Source organism: Bombina bombina, chromosome 3 (assembly GCF_027579735.1).
Source record: "Bombina bombina isolate aBomBom1 chromosome 3, aBomBom1.pri, whole genome shotgun sequence".
Lineage (NCBI taxonomy): Eukaryota > Metazoa > Chordata > Amphibia > Anura > Bombinatoridae > Bombina > Bombina bombina.
This window is the reverse complement of record NC_069501.1, coordinates 77242924-77261744: the sequence shown is the minus strand read 5'-3', so window position 1 is coordinate 77261744 and position 18821 is coordinate 77242924. Positions and strand designations below refer to the sequence as shown.

Genomic DNA, 18821 nt, shown 5'->3' with positions numbered 1-18821 from the left:
TGTATGTCTTTGTATGGAAGTGTATATGAGTATGTAGTGTGTGTGTGTGTGTATGTCTTTGTATGGGAGTGTATATGAGTGTGTAGTGTGACTGTGTGTGTGTCTTTGTGTGTGAGTGTGTGTCTTTTTATGGGAGTGTATATGAGTATGTAGTGTGTCTGTGTGTGTAAGTGTCTTTGTGTGTGATTGTGTGTGTCTTTGTTTGGGAGTGTATATGAGTATGTAGTGTGTCTGTGTGTGTAAGTGTCTCTGTATGTGAGTGTGTGTGTGTGTGTCTTTGTGTTTGTCAGTGTCTTTTTGTGTGTGAAGGAGTGAGTGTATTTGTGTGTGAGAGTGTGTTTGTGAGAGGGAATGTGTGTAAGTGTGTGAGAGTGTTGGTGTCTGTGTGTGTGTGAGAGTGGGGGGTGTGAGTGTGAGCATGTGTGAGGGAGTGTGTGTGTGTGAGTTAGAGAGAGTATGAATAAATATCTGTGAGTTTGTGTTTATGTTCTATTGTACATAGTGTTTACGCTGCAAAAGAAATGTTGCTGTGCTGTGACAGAGTGCACAGCGCAAGAGTTGTAGTCCTCTGTTTTTAAGATACTTTTATTCTGGCACACACAGAATGATGTAAAAGGAAGCTCTTTCAGGTTATTTAAAGTATGTTTATCAAGCTGCACCTAACAGGAAGTGGTTTTGTGTAAGAAAAACCAGAGGACAGGAAAATACCTGTTAGTGTCAGCAATAAGGTTGCATAATACCTACAGTGTACTTTTTATATTGCGCTTGGTACTCCCTAAACACGTATACTGACCTCCCACATAGTCACAATCACATTTCAAACCTACACAGCAGCCAAAAATAACCAATGTAATTTCTGTTATTCTTGTTGACACTAGAAGCCTGAAAAACAAGCCTTTTGGAGATCAATGTAATCCTTAGGTATAGAACTAATATAGTATATAAATACATCAATATCTGTCTGTCTGTCTGTCTATCTATCTATCTATCTATCTATCTATCTATCTATCTATCTATCTATCTATCTATCTATCTATCTATCAAAGCATTATTTCTGGTTCACCATACATACCCTGGAATCACCTTCACACTTTTTAATCCTAGCTTGAATTTCATAACAAATGCATTTAATGTACAGAACTTCCCATGATTTACTGGTGGTAGGTATAAAGCACTAACACTGACTTTAATTTCATCTAGCTTGCCCCATTTATAGGACAATAGTGAATTTCAAGGGACAATAAGAACCTTGTATTTGCAATACGTTAACATATTAGGTGAGTGTGACTGTTTTTCAAATGCATTAGCACCTTGTTTACTGCAACTGTTTTTCAGTAGCAACCACCTCCCACCACTTGCCTTCTTTGGATGAGCCAATCCAGATTTGTTACTGGAGTAGACATAGAAAACGCTCCATTATTTTGCATTCTGAAATCATATCTACAAGCCAAGTAGGGACAGATATGTGGCAGCGTTAGGGTTGTGAAGCCCGTCATGTGCACTAAATGCTAAGAATCACAAAACCCAGAATTTGCAGATACAGAACCGCTTAGCTAAGCAGTGAAGCCGCTGTGAAATAAATGCACCTTTTCATCTATAGTTTTTTAAGCTGATGAATAAAGGCGGCCTTTATTTTTAGTAATGGTAAATCATAGTGCTTTTGAATAGGTAGCATTTACCATCACTTTAAAGGGACAAGTAGCTGATAAGAGTTGATTGCTGTTGCAAAATAAATAATACTATTATTTTACAATGCATAATTAAACATTTTCTTTTTACTATCTCAATGTGTTTACTGTCCCTTTAAATCCACTGTGATAATCTGGCTAATATCCTCTTCACATCTGCATAAACCTGTAGCACAAATGGGTACAGAGACAAACAATATGCTTTGGATAAGCAATATCTACAATTTACAAATAGATCATTTTCACTGCTCACCCAGTATGTTTCCTATCTCAGACATCCCAAGTCTCCCTGAAGATCAGGGAGTCTCCCTGATTGTAATTGCAGCTCCCTGATGCCAGCAAATGGAGTGCAATTTCCCTGAAATTCCAAGTACCATGATCCAATGTGGCCCAAATCCGGAAAAGTGTTTCTTTAAGGAATGCCTTTAGTTGCTGGGACATTATAGAACCCTCAAAGCATCAGTAACCAAAAAGCCCCCACTGATTTTAATAAAATAAAACACAAATACTACCTTATTTACTGCATGTAATTAAACTTCGTATTCTAAATTAATTGAGCATTCAACAAGCGTTCGATCACTGGAAAATAGGTTTGTTGTATGTGGTTGTGCAATAAAGCTACTTTTTTTTAATGTGACTTTAGTGGGAAACTACTTTAATGATAAGTCTCTATCTTATTTAGGGTTTCAAGGTGTCCAATATATAACTGGGAGGGGGGGGGGGGGGTGGCGGCGCAGTAGCAGGAGAAGCTACCTCCCTGAAATGAGTTTTTGCAGGTTGGGATGTCTGCTATCTGTAATTTATTATTCCAGGTTATCTGCTTATAGAGACTTGTTCACACAAGCATGTATATCATAAAAGTTTTGCATAATATTAAAAATGTAGATTCACTGCAAACCATTTCATCTTTTACAATTATATAACAAAGTGGGGGTTTAAACACAGGGCTTAAACACTATGGGGCGATCACAATCTATTGTTTAGTAATTATCTGCACATTAAATAAGTCTTTCTGTCATGATTCAGATAGAGCTGTGGTTTTCAAACCTGTCCTTAGACCTCTTTAACAGGCCAGATTTTCAGGATATCTGAAATGGAGCAAAACTGAAATAATTAGCCGATTAGTAAACAGGGACCTTTTACTCAAAAACTTTCTTTCTTCTGTTCATTTCTATTATTCTTTCTAAGTATTGTACAGAGATAAGAAGGGGAAGCATTTGAGTGATATGATAACATGATCTGATCAAATCCAGCTATTTCTTTTTCACAAAGAAGAATAAATGAGCAATTTCTCATACATTTTATATACTGCAGCGAGCTTGTATAACTAGGGTTGTCCCTAGGGTTGCCACCTCGGCCATGTTTTCCTGGACACATAAGTTACACATGCTGCAGGGTAAGCAGGGTGAAACATGTATTGTGTCTTTGGACATCATGTGATGAACAGCACAATACATGTTCCTCCCTGCAGCATGTGTAACTCATAAGTGTCCAGGAAAACATGGCCGAGGTGGCAACCCTAGTTGCCCCCTCGGCCATGTTTTCCTGGACTCTTATGAGTTATACATGCTGCAGGGTGTGCAGAGAGAAACATGAATAGTGCTGTTCAGTGTCACTATTTGTGTGCTGTCCAGGATTGAAATTCATTTTCCTACCTGCACACCCTGCAGCATGTATAACTCATAAGTGTCCAGGAAAACATGGCTGAGGTGGCAACCCTAGGTATATCAAATCAATTTTTTTTCTTGCTTCATTCTCTTTGTATCCTTTGTTTATAATCATACCTAAGTAGGTTCATTAGCTGGGATGTAGCTGCTGATTTGTGGCTGCACATATATGCCTCTTGTCAGCTAGCTCCCAGTGATGCTTTACTGCTTCATCAATAAAGGATACCAAGATAATTAAGCAAAACATATAATAGAATCAAACTGGAAAGTTGTTTAAAATTGTATGCTCTGTCTGAACCATAAAATAAACATTTTGGGTTTTATGTCCCTTTAATGGCTGCAGCCCTTTTCAGTGTCAATTCAATCAGAATCAACCATTTTCATTATTTTTGGAAATATTTAGGGTGATTTCTTACCATATACATCAAGGCATATTCTACCATTGCTTGCTCCTATGGGGAAGACATTGAAGATACATTTGAAGCATCCTTGATCCTTCAGATTTACAGAATTTAGTCTTATTGCTGAGGCATTAGGTGTTAGGTCAGTAAATTGCACTGCCCGCTTTGAATAGTATCCTAGGAACTTTGGACCATAGATTATGCTGTAAGTAGCAATAGGTCCGGTGAAATTCCCTGTATATTTCTCCCATGTGACTTGCAGCACTTTGCTGGTGTTCATCACTTGGCAATAAAAGGTCACGTTGTCTCCAACTGTTGCTGATATTTTGTCCATATTTATAACTTTAAGTGAACCTTTAATTAAAAATGAAATGAACAATAACATAAGATTACATGATATACTCCAAGCTACATAAAACAGATATGGATAGGGTATAGCGCTAGACCAAAAAACCTACTTAGCCTCACTAAAGGTTATTGTCTCCTCCCTAGACAATAAAGAATGGAGAATGTAGAATCAGTGGATATAGGAGGCGCTATGTAGCCGTAGCAAATATAGATATAAATAGATTTAAATATACTGTATCGTTATCATTTAAAACATTCAAAAAAATATTTTTAAAATCCAAAAAGTCCCTATGACCCTTAAGGGATACGTTTAAATACTATTTATGTGTAAATTCAAAAAAATTGTTAAAATCCAAAAAGTCCCTATGACCCTAAAGCAGTGCTTTCCAAACTGTGTCTCGTGACACATTAGTGTGTCGGTGACAGTGTGTAGGTGTGTCCCTGCTTCAGCACAATTTTTTTTTAATTTAAAGGGACACTGAACCCATTTTTTTTATTTTGTGATTCAGATAGAGCATGTAATTTTAAGCAACTTTCAAATTTACTCCTATTATCAATTTTTCTTCGTTCTCTTGCTATCTTTATTTGAAAAAGGAGACATCTAAGCTTTTTTTTCGTTCAGAACTCTGGACAGCACTTTTTTATTGGTGGATGAATTTATCCACCAATCAGCAAGGACAACCCAGGTTGTTCACCAAAAATGGGCCGGCATCTAAATTTACATTCTTGCATTTCAAATAAAGATATCAAGAGAATGAAGAAAAATTGATAATAGGAGTAAATTAGAAAGTTGCTTAAAATGTCATGCTCTATCTGAATCACGAAAGAAAAAATTTGGGTTCAGTGTCCCTTTAAATTTATTTTTTATTTTGGTTTCCGACTTTTCACCTGCCTGATATGCATATCACATGGTAGACACATGATTGATACCTAGTGGGTCACAGATCATCTTAACCTATTGGCGCAGCTCAGCGGGAACTAAAACTATTCCCATTGGTGGCTTTGATGGCACATTGGCTCCTGACTGCACATGTAGTCTCCTCAATTGGCTCGTGACTGCATGTGTAGTGAGTGAGTGGGACTGCAGCTTGATGAAATGCGAGTGTCTTTATCTAATATTCCACCAACTATTCAAAAACTGTGTTCACCCCATCAACCTCATACATCCCATTAAAAAAGTAAGTAGTTATTGGTGTTATTAAACTTTTTTTTATTCTTGCTCACACTTACATACTGTTACTTGAAAATACATTCCGTTATTATATCATTTATGTTTGTGTCCGTATCTCTAAAAACAAGTTAGTTTAACCTCCTGTTTCCTAGTACAACTGAATTACTGTGTCGCGAAAAAATGTAGATCTAAAAAGTGTGTCACCAACATGAACAGTTTGGAAAGCTCTGCCCTAAAGGGATACGTTTAAATACTATTTAAGTACAAATTAGTGATGTACAATCTGTGATAATTAAAATAAAGGAAATATCCACATACATATATATATAATTACAATTTATCCCAGTGAATAATCAAAGTGAAATAGATGCAGTGTATCAAAGTGTATCAAAGTGCAATCAATGATCAAGTTACAGTGTAGGTAAAATGCAAATGTGATATTTAATAAGTCAATGTATAAAAGGTAAACACATACAGTCCATAAAAACAATCAATCATACATAAAATAAACCGGTTTAGAAGACACACTACAATGTCCCTTCAGATCCTCAAATAAAATGTGGCTGGCGGAGAACACCTATATTGCCTGTGTGCTAATCTTGATGTTAGTATTTCAAGGGGATCCCCCCAAAGCAGATGGTCCGGAATGGAATGGTAATGTGGGTTTTAATTATTGTAAATCCAAATTTATAAATGTTAATGTTCTGAATGGTGCCGTTATGTCCCCAGTCTTTTTTGGTCACAAATAAAGCCTACAATGGTTTAGAGCTCCTTTCTTAATGTTCTCTTAGTTAATATATAGTCAGGTATTTATAACTTAGCCGGGAGGCTCTCCTACCTTCTTACAAGTGTCTGCCAGCGATCTCCTTACCTGGCCCGACACTCCGGCTGCTCCTTTAGATGTCAGTGAAAAATCCCGTGAGTGACGTCACCCGGTTCCGAGTCCTTGGTGACCACTTGCGCAAGTGTTTGTTTCCACAGGATGTCCTCTATACGCCAGGGTACAGAGAGTTTACTTCAGCTTCGGTCCTCAAAATGTCACGGATAGTAGCAGGTAAATCCTCTACCTACCTATTTGTACTTAAATAGTATTTAAACGTATCCCTTTAGGGTCATAGGGACTTTTTGGATTTTAAAAATATTTTTTTGAATGTTTTAAATGATAACGATACAGTATATTTAAATCTATTTATATCTATATTTCCTACGGCTATATAGCGCCTCCTATATCCACTGATTCTACATACTCCAAGCTACAATCAGAAATATATGATTTCAAAACTTAAAAAAAAACTGTATCACTACATAAAACACTTTTTGCTAAATTACGAGTTTTGCTTTATTGTGCTGTACGGCTATACCGCTGAAAAATTGGCCGTTGAGCGTGGAATGGCTGGTAACGCATATTACGAGTCACTGCGGTATAGCTATACCGCAAGCATTTAAGCCTGTAACGTAATGTCCATTCCGCACTCAAAAAATTACATTTGAGTGCGTGACTTTCCATAGCGCTTTATTACAGGTTGTGCGGTTCGGCTAAAATGCTTGCGTTACAACTGAGACCAGTAGTTATGGATTTTTCAAAACAAAAATGTTTCACAAAACCCATTACTAAAATGTTACAAAGTACACTTACAACCATAAACTACCTATTAACCCCTAAACCGCCACCCTCCCGCATCTCAAATACTATAGTAAACTTATTAACCCCTAATCCGCCACCCACCCACATAGCCAACACTAAAATAAACCTATTAACCCCTAAACTGCCGGGCCCCCACATCGCCAACACTAACTAAATCTAGTAACCCCTAAACCGCCGCACCCCCCCGCCACATCGCAACTAATAAACTAAACCTATTAACTCCTAAACTGCCAGCCCCCACATCGTAACTAATAAACTAAACCTATTAACCCCTAAACCGCCAGCCCCCCACATCGCAAAACACTAAATTAAACTATTAACCCCTAAACCTAAAACCCTAACTTTAAATTAAAAGTAAAATCTTTAAATAAATAAAAACTTACCTGGGAAATAAAAAAGCTAGCATTAAACTATAAATTAACCTAACATTACTATTCTAATAAAATAAAAAACGACCAATTAAAAAATCTAAATTCCAAATTTAAATAAACCTAATACTACGAAAAAAAAATAAAAATCTAACATTACAAAAAATAAATGAAATTATCAAAAATAAAAACAATTACACCTAATCTAATAGCCCTATAAAAATAAAAAGCCCCCCAAAATAAAAACACAGCCAATAGGATTTCAGTAGCTCTCATCATATTGGCTGATTTGAAAATGTCAGCCAATATGAATGCAAAATAGTCCATTTTTAAATAGGTACCTTGCATTCAAGCTCCAGTGTACAGCGGTGATCGTATGAAGAGTACGCTCCGCGCTGGATGTCATCGCCGGTCCTGGACAGCTCCATGCTTTAACAGCTCCGCGACACCGGGATGAAGATAGAAGATGGTCCAGCGATGGAGGAAGATGTCGCCTCCTGAATGAAGACTTCTCACTGCCTGGATGAGGATGGATGACCGGACTTCAGGAACCATGAGTAGATTTTCTGGGGTTAGTGTTTGTTTTTTTTCATTTTTTGGGGTGTTTTTTTTTATATTAGTGCTTTGGGCAGTAAAAGAGGTGAATGCCCTTTTATGGGCAGTAAAAGAGCTGAATGCCCTTTTAAGGGCAATGCCCATACAAGTGCCCCTTTAGGGGCAATGGGTAATTTAGGATTTTTTTAGACTTAGGTTTTTTATTTTGGGGGGTTGGTTGGGTGGGGGGGGGGTACTTTTAGGGGGGACTTTGTAATTTTTAAGGGAAAAGAGCAATGCCCTACAAAAGGCTCTTTTAAGGGCTATTGGTAGTTTTATTGTTAGGTTAGGGGGTGTTTTATTTTGGGGCACTTTTTATAGATTAGATTAGGTGTAATTGTTTTTATTTTTGATAGTTTAATTTATTTTTCTTTGTAATCTTAGAGTTTTTTATTTTTCGTAATTTTAGTGTAAAATGTTAGATTTTTTATTTTTTTCATGGTATTAGGTTTATTTAATTTGTAATTTAGGATTTTTAATTGGTAGTTTTTTTTTTAATTTTATTAGAATAGTTATGTTAGGTTAATTCATAGTTTAATCTTAGTTGTTTTTTTCACAGGTAATTTTTTATTTATTTTAAAATAGCTATATTGTAGCTTTTAATTTAAAGTTAGGGGGTGTTAGGTTTAGGGGTTAATATTTTTATTTAGTGTTTTGCTATGTGGGGATCCGGCAGTTTATGGGTTAATTGGTTTAGTTTATTAGTTGTGATGTGGGAGGCTGGCAGTTTAGGGGTTAATACTTTATTATAGTGTTGGCGATGTGGGGGGGCCGGCAGTTTAGGGGTTAATAGGTTTATTATAGTAGTAGCAATGTAGGTGGGTGGCGGATTAGGGGTTAATAGGTTTATGTATTAGTTACGATGTGGGGGCCAACGGTTTAGGGGTTAATAGGTTTATTAGTTGCAATGTTAGGGGCTAGTGGTTTAGGGGTTAATAGGTTTATTTAGTGTCGGCGATGTTGGGGAGTGGCGAATTAGGGGTTAATAACTTTATTTAGGTGTCGCAATGTCTAGCGAGGCGGTTTAGTGGTTAATAGTTTTATTATAGAAGTAGCGATGGGGGGCTTGCGGTTTAGGGGTTAATAGGTTTATTTATGTGTTAGTGAAGCGGGGTGGCGGTTTAGGGGTTAATTACTTTATTTAGTGTCAGCGATGTCGGAGGCGGCGGACTAGGGGTATTTAGACTAGGGGTTTATGTTAGGTGTTAGGTTTAAACATAACTTTCTTTTCCCCATAGACATCAATGGGGTAGCGTTACAGCGATTTGCCATTTCGCGATCGCAGGTGTTATTTTTTTTTCTAAAAAGCATGTAAACTCAGCCCTTGGCTTTTGTGCAGTTTGGAGCTTAACGCACCATAACGCACTGCACAAGAAGGTTTTTCAGTAACTCGTAATGACAGCTCTATGGAAAGTGCGAAACCGCTAATTTTATTGCATTATTTACGCAACCGGTATAGTGCAAAACTCGTAATCTAGGCGTTTGATTTTAACTGTTTCAATATTTGTCAAGCTAGTGTAATTGTTTATTGCTCTTTTTTAACATTGGGATATATTCTGTTCTAGATGAAAAACGTAAAGGAACATATTACCCAAACATTTGAAGCAATTGAAAGTGATGCGACATACCTGTAAAACGTAGACTAGAAAATATCTTCTGACAATTTCTATTTTACCACAATGTCCACAGTAGCCCTCCCAATATAATGGCTGGCCCATGGCACACCCAGTCCTGTCCACTGTACGATTCGTCTCCTCCCATGAGACACCCAGTACTCCCTCCCCACATTGTCCCAACCCATAAATGACCGGTGAGTCTCCTGGAAGTGCCACCCCACATTTAATTTCTAGAGACGTCACTGTTTGAAAAGAAGCATGTTTGCAATACATATTTATGTGAAAAAAATGCATCTAGTAAAATGTATCACTTTCAGAGATAGCCTTTTCTCTGCAAATGAGTGATCTTTTGATTTTTCAGTTTAAGTAGTAGCTCTTGGTCTGGGGAAGGGGAAGGTTTATCCCTGAAATGTCACCAATAAGGGGGAGTTTGGAGTGAGTGTTGAGTCTTAAGTATTCATTTTATATATATATATATATATATATATATATATATATATATATATATATATATATATATATATATATATATATATAATGTTTTGAACATTTTTGTAAAAATACAAATTGTGTCCTAGTCCTAGCTTTAACATCAACCCTAGCCCTAACCGATCTCTAACTATAACTTTAACCCTAGTCCTAGTCCTATCTCTATCTAACCCTAGTCTTATCTGTAACATTAACCCTAGCCCTATCCATAGTCCTAAATGCAACATTAACTCTAACACTATAACATTAACTATAGACCTGAACCTAACTATAATTGTGATACTAACCATAGATTTAACCCAAGCTCTAGCTGTAACATTCAACCTATAACAACAGTATTAACCTTATCCCTAATACAAGATCTAACTGTAACATTAACCCTAGCACTAACACTGGATCTAAAAATAACTTATTATGCGTCAGATTACAAATGCAGTGCAAATTAACACTCCCACTCGAGTGTTAATTGTACTAGAAGATTTTTGCGTTTGTCGGGTAGTGTTCGTATTTTGAGTTGAAAGTAAATTATTTTCGCTCTTGCGCTAATCCAAGGAGCGCAAAAATCTGAAGTTAGGATATCAAGTGTACGTTCAGGTATTCCCCCATAGAAGTCAATGGAGACAAAAAGTGGGGGGAAAACACCTTACTCTCGCGCAAACCTGATTGCATATTCTCATTTGTGCTATGTGCTTTGTTATGAAAATTATGAATATTTCATATTTAAATGTTTTTTACATAACAGAATATGTTCTATGTATTACTAAATATATATGATGGCATTTTGGTAATATATATTTATCAATATGCTTATACATGTTTTCATCTACTTAACGGCAAAGGGCTCCAATGCATATAAATATATATATATATATATCAGCCAATAGTGATGCTTGTTCCAGGACCTTAAAGGAGGAGTGTGTCTGTCATGAGCACGCACAGTCAAGTTATTTTCTTCCTCAGTTTAAGAAATTTGCTATAAAATTTCACAATATGTCAAAGAAATCTCATGATATTGCAGTAAAACAAAGTATGACATTAGCACTATTAAAACTGATTGGCTGTTTTGCTTTGTTAAACATGCAGCTGACAGTAGCTGAAGGATAACTGTCCACAGAGTATTTAGGGCAAGATTCCCATGTTGTGCACCTGTCCGCTATTGACCCCAGATATTGACCCCAGATTGTGGAGCGTGTTTGCTCCCCATATTTAACATTGCACGGGTGCAAGTCTGCCTCCCTACCATCACGCAACCAATTGCGTGAGAGGGTTTGTCCATCACCCTGGTCGATTAAATCCGGGGTGATTTTCATAATGGGTCTGACCTACAGCGGCAAGAATGTGCTATTTTCAAATGCCTCAGGCCTACAGGCATGAAGTAATAGCCCAGTCTAGCTGCCATCGACAAGACCGCCGCTATTACAGGGCTCAAAGCCCCTTAGGACACACTATGTACAGGCTTAACCCTATGTTGTTATATACTAGCTATAGTGCAGTTATAAACATTTTTCTCTTTACAATGTTTTGTCCCTTTACATTATACATTATACAAAATAAATAAATATCTCATAGGGGCCGATTTATCATGTGTTTGGCAGACATGATCCACTGTAGCTATCATGTCCGCCAAACATTGATAAATGATGACAGCATACACTGTCAGCATTTATAATTGCACAAGCAGTTCTGGTGAACTGCTTGTGCAATGCAGCCCCCTGCAGATTCGCGGACAATCGGCCACTAGCAGGGGGTGTCAATCAACCGATCGCATGCGATCGGGTGGATTGCTGTCCGCCGCCTCAGAGGTAGCGGACGAGTTAAAAAGCACTGGGCTTAAGACCGCTGCTTCTTAACTCCTGTTTCCGGCGAGCCTGAAGTCTCGCGTGGAAACAGGGGTATACGGCCCCATTCAGGCCGTGATAAATCGGCCCCATAGACTTTAATGGATAATTTTTCAAATGAAATAGGATCATCCCTCTAAATTTAGGTATCATGCTTACCTTTCACAAGGTACCAAAGACAGCAGAATAGGTAGAGAATCTTCATCTTTGAACATAGAAAAGAGTGCAATTCCTTGCAGTTGGCATGATGCTTTCACATATGCATTATTAATGTTGTTAGCATCAAAACAATCTCATTATTTTAGGTCTGGATGAGGAACACAAATGTATGCTCAATGAAGGCTGACAGATTGTAAATAAGTGTCGCACTGAGGGATTATATATGCAGAAGTAACTGAAAAATTCCCTACTGAGTTTTTATTTACTAAGTTAACTAGTTTCACTTCCTGTTAAAGGGACATTCCCAGTGACGTGCAGTGAGGTCAGAGGCTGATGAGGCACTAGATATGATACGCCGGAGAAACACATATACAGAGGGCCGCAAGTACCCCCAACAGGGCAGGTTTAAATGATTGCTGAACCAGTGCACAGGTGACATAATCAGGTGATGGGTGAGAGCAAGTTAGTAACCACTGAGTTACTGATCAGCTGATTACTTCACCTGTGCACTGATTCAGCTATAATGAAAACCTGGCCTGTTGGGGGTACTTGAGGACAATTGTTGAGAAACACTGCACTAAAGCACCAGCTCATCGGAAATGTATTGATTACCTGCAGAATAAAGCACACATACTCTGCTCACTGACACCCACACACACTCTGCTCACATACACACTCACACAATTCTGTGGCACAGTGCCAGTTACTAAGCAAATAGAATGATACACAATCTCTTCTCTACTCACTACAGCATTGTAAAAATAGAAATAATTTACCATACAAGTTTTACACAAAGGACAAGTTATCAATATTGCCAACACAGCTGCTGCAATATGGTGTTCAAGAAACGCACTTGCACATCCCACTTAGGTATGCTCTTCAACAAAGGACACCAAAGGATACCAAAAGAATGAAGTACATAATAATAAAAGTAAAATAGAAAGTTTATTTATTTATTTTTTGTGTGCAATTTCTATATGAATGATGTAAATGTAATTATAACTTGCATGTTCCTTTCAAAAACTAATTTGATTTGCTGACATGGGGCGAGTAACAGTTGATGCTAATTCTCAAAATATAAATAACTAGAAAAGTCTATTAAAATAGCATGCTCTACCTCAATCATGAAAGTTTAATTTTAAATGTCTCCCTTTGACTATGTGTTTAACCAGTTACTTTACAGTGGTATTATTTCTAAAAACATTTAACTGCAATAATTACATATATTTTTTTAAATGACTCATCTCCTTTTTATTAATATAAACTTGTATAAAAGCAGCACATATTAAAAACACAATGCAACAGCTTTCAATTGATTTGTGAATTACAAGTTAATAGCAGTCTTTAAATAAATGGAGACACAGAGAAAAATAAAAATAGATACTGCATCCTCTGACTGAACAGACATAACATATATGGAGTTTGTACCTAATTAAATCAAATAACCATGAAAAAGGGAGGCTTAGCAATATTCAATGTCAAAAACTTTAATTTAAATAATGTGGACACTGCACACTTAATTTCAAACTCTGGGTTTTAAATTATGGATTTAAATTTGAAATGACCCTTTGACTTCCTGTCAGTATTGGGCTATGCTCACTTACTGTCCCCCCTGTCAATGAGCTGTGTCTGAACACAATTTGTGAATCGCAAGAGATGTAGAATACTACTTTACTCTTCTGCTTGGTGTCATCTGTTTTAAGGTTACCTCAGCATCCAGTTGTGTCACATGACCCTGCTCACTGCATCCTCCTTCTGATTAATCTATATATCCTTCACTTGCTAGGAGGCCTCAAGAGGGGTGCCTCCTATTGGTCCCAATTTTTGCTACTAATATATTGACAGAACACAGGTGGCGCTGCAGCAAAGCTTTTCCTTTGACCCATGTACTGCAATGGAGAGAAGCGTTCCTGTACCTGCCTCTCCATAGCATTACATGGGGGGAAAATATTTTTTTGGGGACTTTTTTTTTTGTTTTAATTAAAATTTAATTAAGCTTTGGCCACATATGGCAGGGTAGGCACTGCCTCCCCTGCCTCCTATGAGTGCATGTCCCACATTCCAGTCAAAATATAAATGTACATAGATTAATTACATCTTTGAATAAAAACATATTTGCAATATACATGTATTAGCAAAAATGCTTCTAGTAAAAGTTATCACTGTTTTAGTGTTAACATTTTTCTCTGCATGTGCATGTGAAGCATAGCTAGATATTGTTACTGCACCCACATTTCTCCAACATTGGTGTGTCCGGTCCACGGCGTCATCCATTACTTGTGGGAATATTCTCTTCCCCAACAGGAAATGGCAAAGAGCACAGCAAAAGCTGTCCATATAGCCCCTCCTTGGCTCCGCCCCCCCAGTCATTCTCTTTGCCGCTCTGAACAAGTAGTATCTCCACGGAGATGGTGAAGAGTATGTGGTGTTTAGTTGTAGTTTTTTATTCTTCTATCAAAAATGTGTTATTTTGAAATGGTACTGGTATGTACTATTTACTCTGAAACAGAAAGAGATGAAGAGTTCTGTTTGAAAGAGGAGTATGATTTTAGCAGCAGTAACTAAAATCAATTGCTGTTCCCACGCAGGATTGTTGAGCCCAGAGAACTTCAGTTGGGGGGAACAGTTTGCAGACTTTTCTGCTCAAGGTATGACTAGCCATTTTTCTAACAAGACTGTGTAATGCTGGAAGGCTGTCATTTTCCCTCATGGGGATCGGTTAGCCATTTTCTTAGACTCAGATAGAATAAAGGGCTTATTATGGGCTATTAACTGGTGGACACTCTTAAGGGCTAAATCGATTGTTTATTTAAGTTGTTAATCAAAGTTTTGAAGTGGATTTCAAACTTTTTACTATTTGGGGAACGTTTTTATTGCCAGGCACTAGTTAAGACACCTTCCCAGTCAGGAAGGGCCTTTCTCTGTAGTAGGCAGAGCCTCATTTTCGCGCCATTATTGCGCAGTTTCTTTTGAGTGCAGTGCATGCAGCAGCATGTGAGAGGGTCTGGTATCCACTGAAAACGTTCCTAGAAGGCTGGAATTGGTATCGTATACCCCCCTGGGATAAGTGAAGTCACAGCAAAGGCTGTGGCTGGGACTGTAGTAGGGTTAAATTGCAAACGGCTCCGGTTTCGGCATTTTAAGGGTTAACAGCTTGAAAATTGGGGTGCAATACTTTGAATGCATTAAGACACTCCAAGATTGGATAATTCCTTCATAGTTTTTCACGTATTCAGTAATAAAGTGTGCCCTGTTTAACATTTAAAGAGACAGTAACGGTTTTGTTTAAAAACGGTTTTTGTGCTTTATTAACCAGTTTAAGCCGTTTTAACATGTCTGTGCCTTCAGATAGATCATGTTCTGTATGTATGGAGGCCAAGGTGGTTCCCCCTTCAAATGTATGTGATAATTGTGCCATGGCGTCCAAACAAAGTAAGGACAGTACTGTCACATTTAGTAAAGTTGCCCAGGATGATTCCTCAGATGAAGGAAGTAGGGATAGTTCTGCATCCTCTCCTTCTGTGTCTACACCAGTTATGCCCGCGCAGGCGACCCCTAGTACTTCTAGCGCGCCAATGCTTGTTACCATGCAACAATTGACGGCAGTAATGGATAACTCCATAGCTAATATTTTATCCAAAATGCCAGGATTTCAGAGAAAGCGCGATTGCTCAGTTTTAAACACTGTAGAGCAGGAGGGCGCTGATGATAAATTATCTGTCATACCCTCACACCAGTCTGAAGTGGCAGTGAGGAAGGGCTTGTCAGATGGAGAAATTTCTGATACAGGAAGAATTTCTCAGCAGGCAGAACCTGATGTTGTGACATTTAAATTTAAATTAGAGCATCTCCGCGCATTACTTAAGGAGGTGCTATCTACTCTGGATGATTGTGACAATCTGGTCATCCCAGAAAAATTGTGCAAGATGGACAAGTTCCTAGAGGTCCCGGTGCACCCGATGCCTTTCCAATACCTAAAAGGGTGGCGGACATAGTGAATAAGGAGTGGGAGAAGCCAGGCATACCTTTTGTCCCTCCTCCTATATTTAAGAAATTGTTCCCCATGGTCGACCCCAGGAAGGACACATGGCAAACAGTCCCTAAGGTTGAGGGGGCGGTTTCTACACTAGCCAAACGCACGACCATTCCCATTGAGGACAATTGTGCTTTCAAAGATCCTATGGATAAAAAATTGGAGGGTTTGCTTAAAAAGATTTTTGTACAGCAAGGATACCTCCTTCAACCTATTTCGTGCATTATTCCTGTCACTACAGCGGCGTGGTTCTGGTTCGAGGAACTGGAAAAGTCGCTCAGTAGGGAAACTCCATATGAGGAGGTCATGGACAGAATTCACGCACTTAAGTTAGCTAATTCCTTCATTTTAGACGCCGCTTTGCAGTTAGCGAAATTAGCGGCGAAAAATTCAGGGTTTGCAATTGTGGCGCGTAGAGCGCTCTGGCTAAAGTCTTGGTCGGCGGATGTATCTTCCAAGACAAAGTTGCTTAATATCCCTTTCAAAGGTAAGACCCTTTTTGGGCCAGAATTGAAGGAAATTATTTCAGATATCACTGGGGGAAAGGGCCATGCCCTCCCACAAGATAGGCCTTTTAAGGCTAAGAATAAGTCCAATTTTCGTTCCTTTCGCAATTTCAGGAACGGACCGGCTTCTAACTCGGCAGCCTCTAGACAAGAGGGTAACGCTTCCCAGACTAAACCAGCTTGGAAACCAATGCAAGGCTGGAACAAGGGTAAACAGGCCAAGAAGCCTGCTGCTGCTACCAAAACAGCATGAAGGGGTAGCCCCCGATCCGGGACCGGATCTAGTAAGGGGCAGACTCTCTCTCTTTGCTCAGGCTTGGGCAAGAGATGTTCAGGATCCCTGGGCACTAGAAATAGTCTCTCTGGGTTATCTTCTAGAATTCAAGGAACTACCCCCAAAGGGAAGGTTCCACATTTCTCACTTATCTTCAAACCAAATAAAGAGACAGGCATTCTTACATTGTGGAGAAGACCTGTTAAAGATGGGAGTGATACACCCAGTTCCAACTGTGGAACAAGGTCAGGGGTTTTACTCAAATCTGTTTGTAGTTCCCAAAAAAGAGGGAACTTTCAGACCAATTCTGGATTTAAAAATTCTAAACAAATTTCTCAGAGTTCCATCGTTCAAAATGGAAACCATTCGAACAATTTTACCTGCAATCCAGGAGGGTCAATATATGACTACCGTGGATTTAAAGGATGCGTATCTACATATTCCTATCCACAAAGATCATCATCAGTTCCTAAGGTTCGCCTTTCTGGACAAACATTATCAGTTCGTGGCTCTCCCATTCGGACTAGCCACTGCTCCCAGAATTTTCACAAAGGTGCTCGGGTCCCTTCTAGTGGTTCTAAGACCAAGGGGCATTGCAGTGGCACCTTATCTGGACGACATTCTAATTCAAGCGTTGTCTCTTTCCAAGGCAAAGGCTCATACAGACATTGTTCTAGCCTTTCTCAGATCTCACGGGTGGAAGGTGAACGTAGAAAAGAGTTCCCTGTCTCCGTCGACAAGAGTTCCCTTTTTGGGAACAATAATAGATTCTTTAGAAATGAAGATCTTCTTGACAGAAGTCAGAAAGTCAAAGCTTCTAAACGCTTGTCAAGTTCTTCTCTCTATTCTGCAGCCTTCCATAGCTCAGTGCATGGAAGTAGTAGGGTTGATGGTGGCAGCAATGGACATAGTTCCTTTTGCTCGAATTCATCTAAGACCATTACAACTGTGCATGCTCAAGCAGTGGAATGGGGATTATACAGACTTGTCTCCAAAGATTCAAGTAGACCAGATAACCAGAGACTCACTCCGTTGGTGGTTGTCCCAGGATCACCTGTCTCAGGGAATGAGTTTCCGCAGACCAAAGTGGGTCATTGTCACGACCGACGCCAGTCTATTAGGCTGGGGCGCGGTCTGGGACTCCCTGAAAGCTCAGGGTCTATGGTCTCGGGAAGAGTCTCTTCTTCCAATAAACATCCTGGAACTGAGAGCGATATTCAATGCTCTCCAGGCTTGGCCTCAACTAGCGAAGGCCGGATTCATAAGATTCCAGTCGGACAACATGACGACTGTAGCTTACATCAATCATCAGGGGGGAACAAAGAGTTCCTTGGCGATGAGAGAGGTATCCAAAATCATCAAATGGGCGGAGGATCACTCCTGCCACCTATCTGCAATCCACATCCCAGGAGTAGACAACTGGGAGGCGGATTATCTGAGTCGTCAGACTTTCCATCCGGGGGAGTGGGAACTCCACCCGGAGGTGTTTGCCCAGCTGACTCAATTATGGGGCATTCCAGACATGGATCTGATGGCATCCCGTCAGAACTTCAAGGTTCCTTGCTACGGGTCCAGATCCAGGGATCCCAAGGCGACTCTAGTGGATGCATTAGTGGCGCCTTGGTCGTTCAACCTAGCTTATGCGTTTCCACCGTTCCCTCTCCTCCCCAGGCTTGTAGCCAGGATCAAACAAGAGAAGGCCTCGTGATTCTGATAGCTCCTGCGTGGCTGCGCAGGACTTGGTATGCAGACCTGGTGAATATGTCATCGGCTCCACCATGGAATCTACCTTTGAGACAGGATCTTCTAATACAAGGTCCATTCGAACATCCAAATCTAGTTTCTCTGCAGCTGACTGCTTGGAAATTGAACGTTTGATCTTATCCAAGCGTGGGTTTTCAGATTCTGTGATAGATACTCTGGTCATAGCCAGAAAACCTGTGACTAGAAAGATTTACCATAAAATATGGAAAAGATATATCTGTTGGTGTGAATCCAAGGGATTCTCCTGGAGTAAAATTAAA

The 18821-nt window shown here is 39.1% G+C and overlaps 1 protein-coding gene across 1 annotated transcript in view; it reads right to left on the bottom strand.

The window, feature by feature from the left end:
* LOC128651496 (OX-2 membrane glycoprotein) overlaps positions 1-12192 on the bottom strand; it is a 67135-nt gene extending 54943 nt beyond the window's left edge. The window contains exons 1-2 of the mRNA XM_053704531.1: positions 11985-12192; positions 3772-4110 (exon numbers count right to left, since the gene is read on the bottom strand). Coding sequence (XP_053560506.1) covers positions 3772-4110; positions 11985-12030 — 385 coding nt within the window. The 5' untranslated portion in view covers positions 12031-12192. The remainder of the gene's footprint in view (positions 1-3771; positions 4111-11984) is intronic.
* Positions 12193-18821: the final 6629 nt, after the last annotated feature.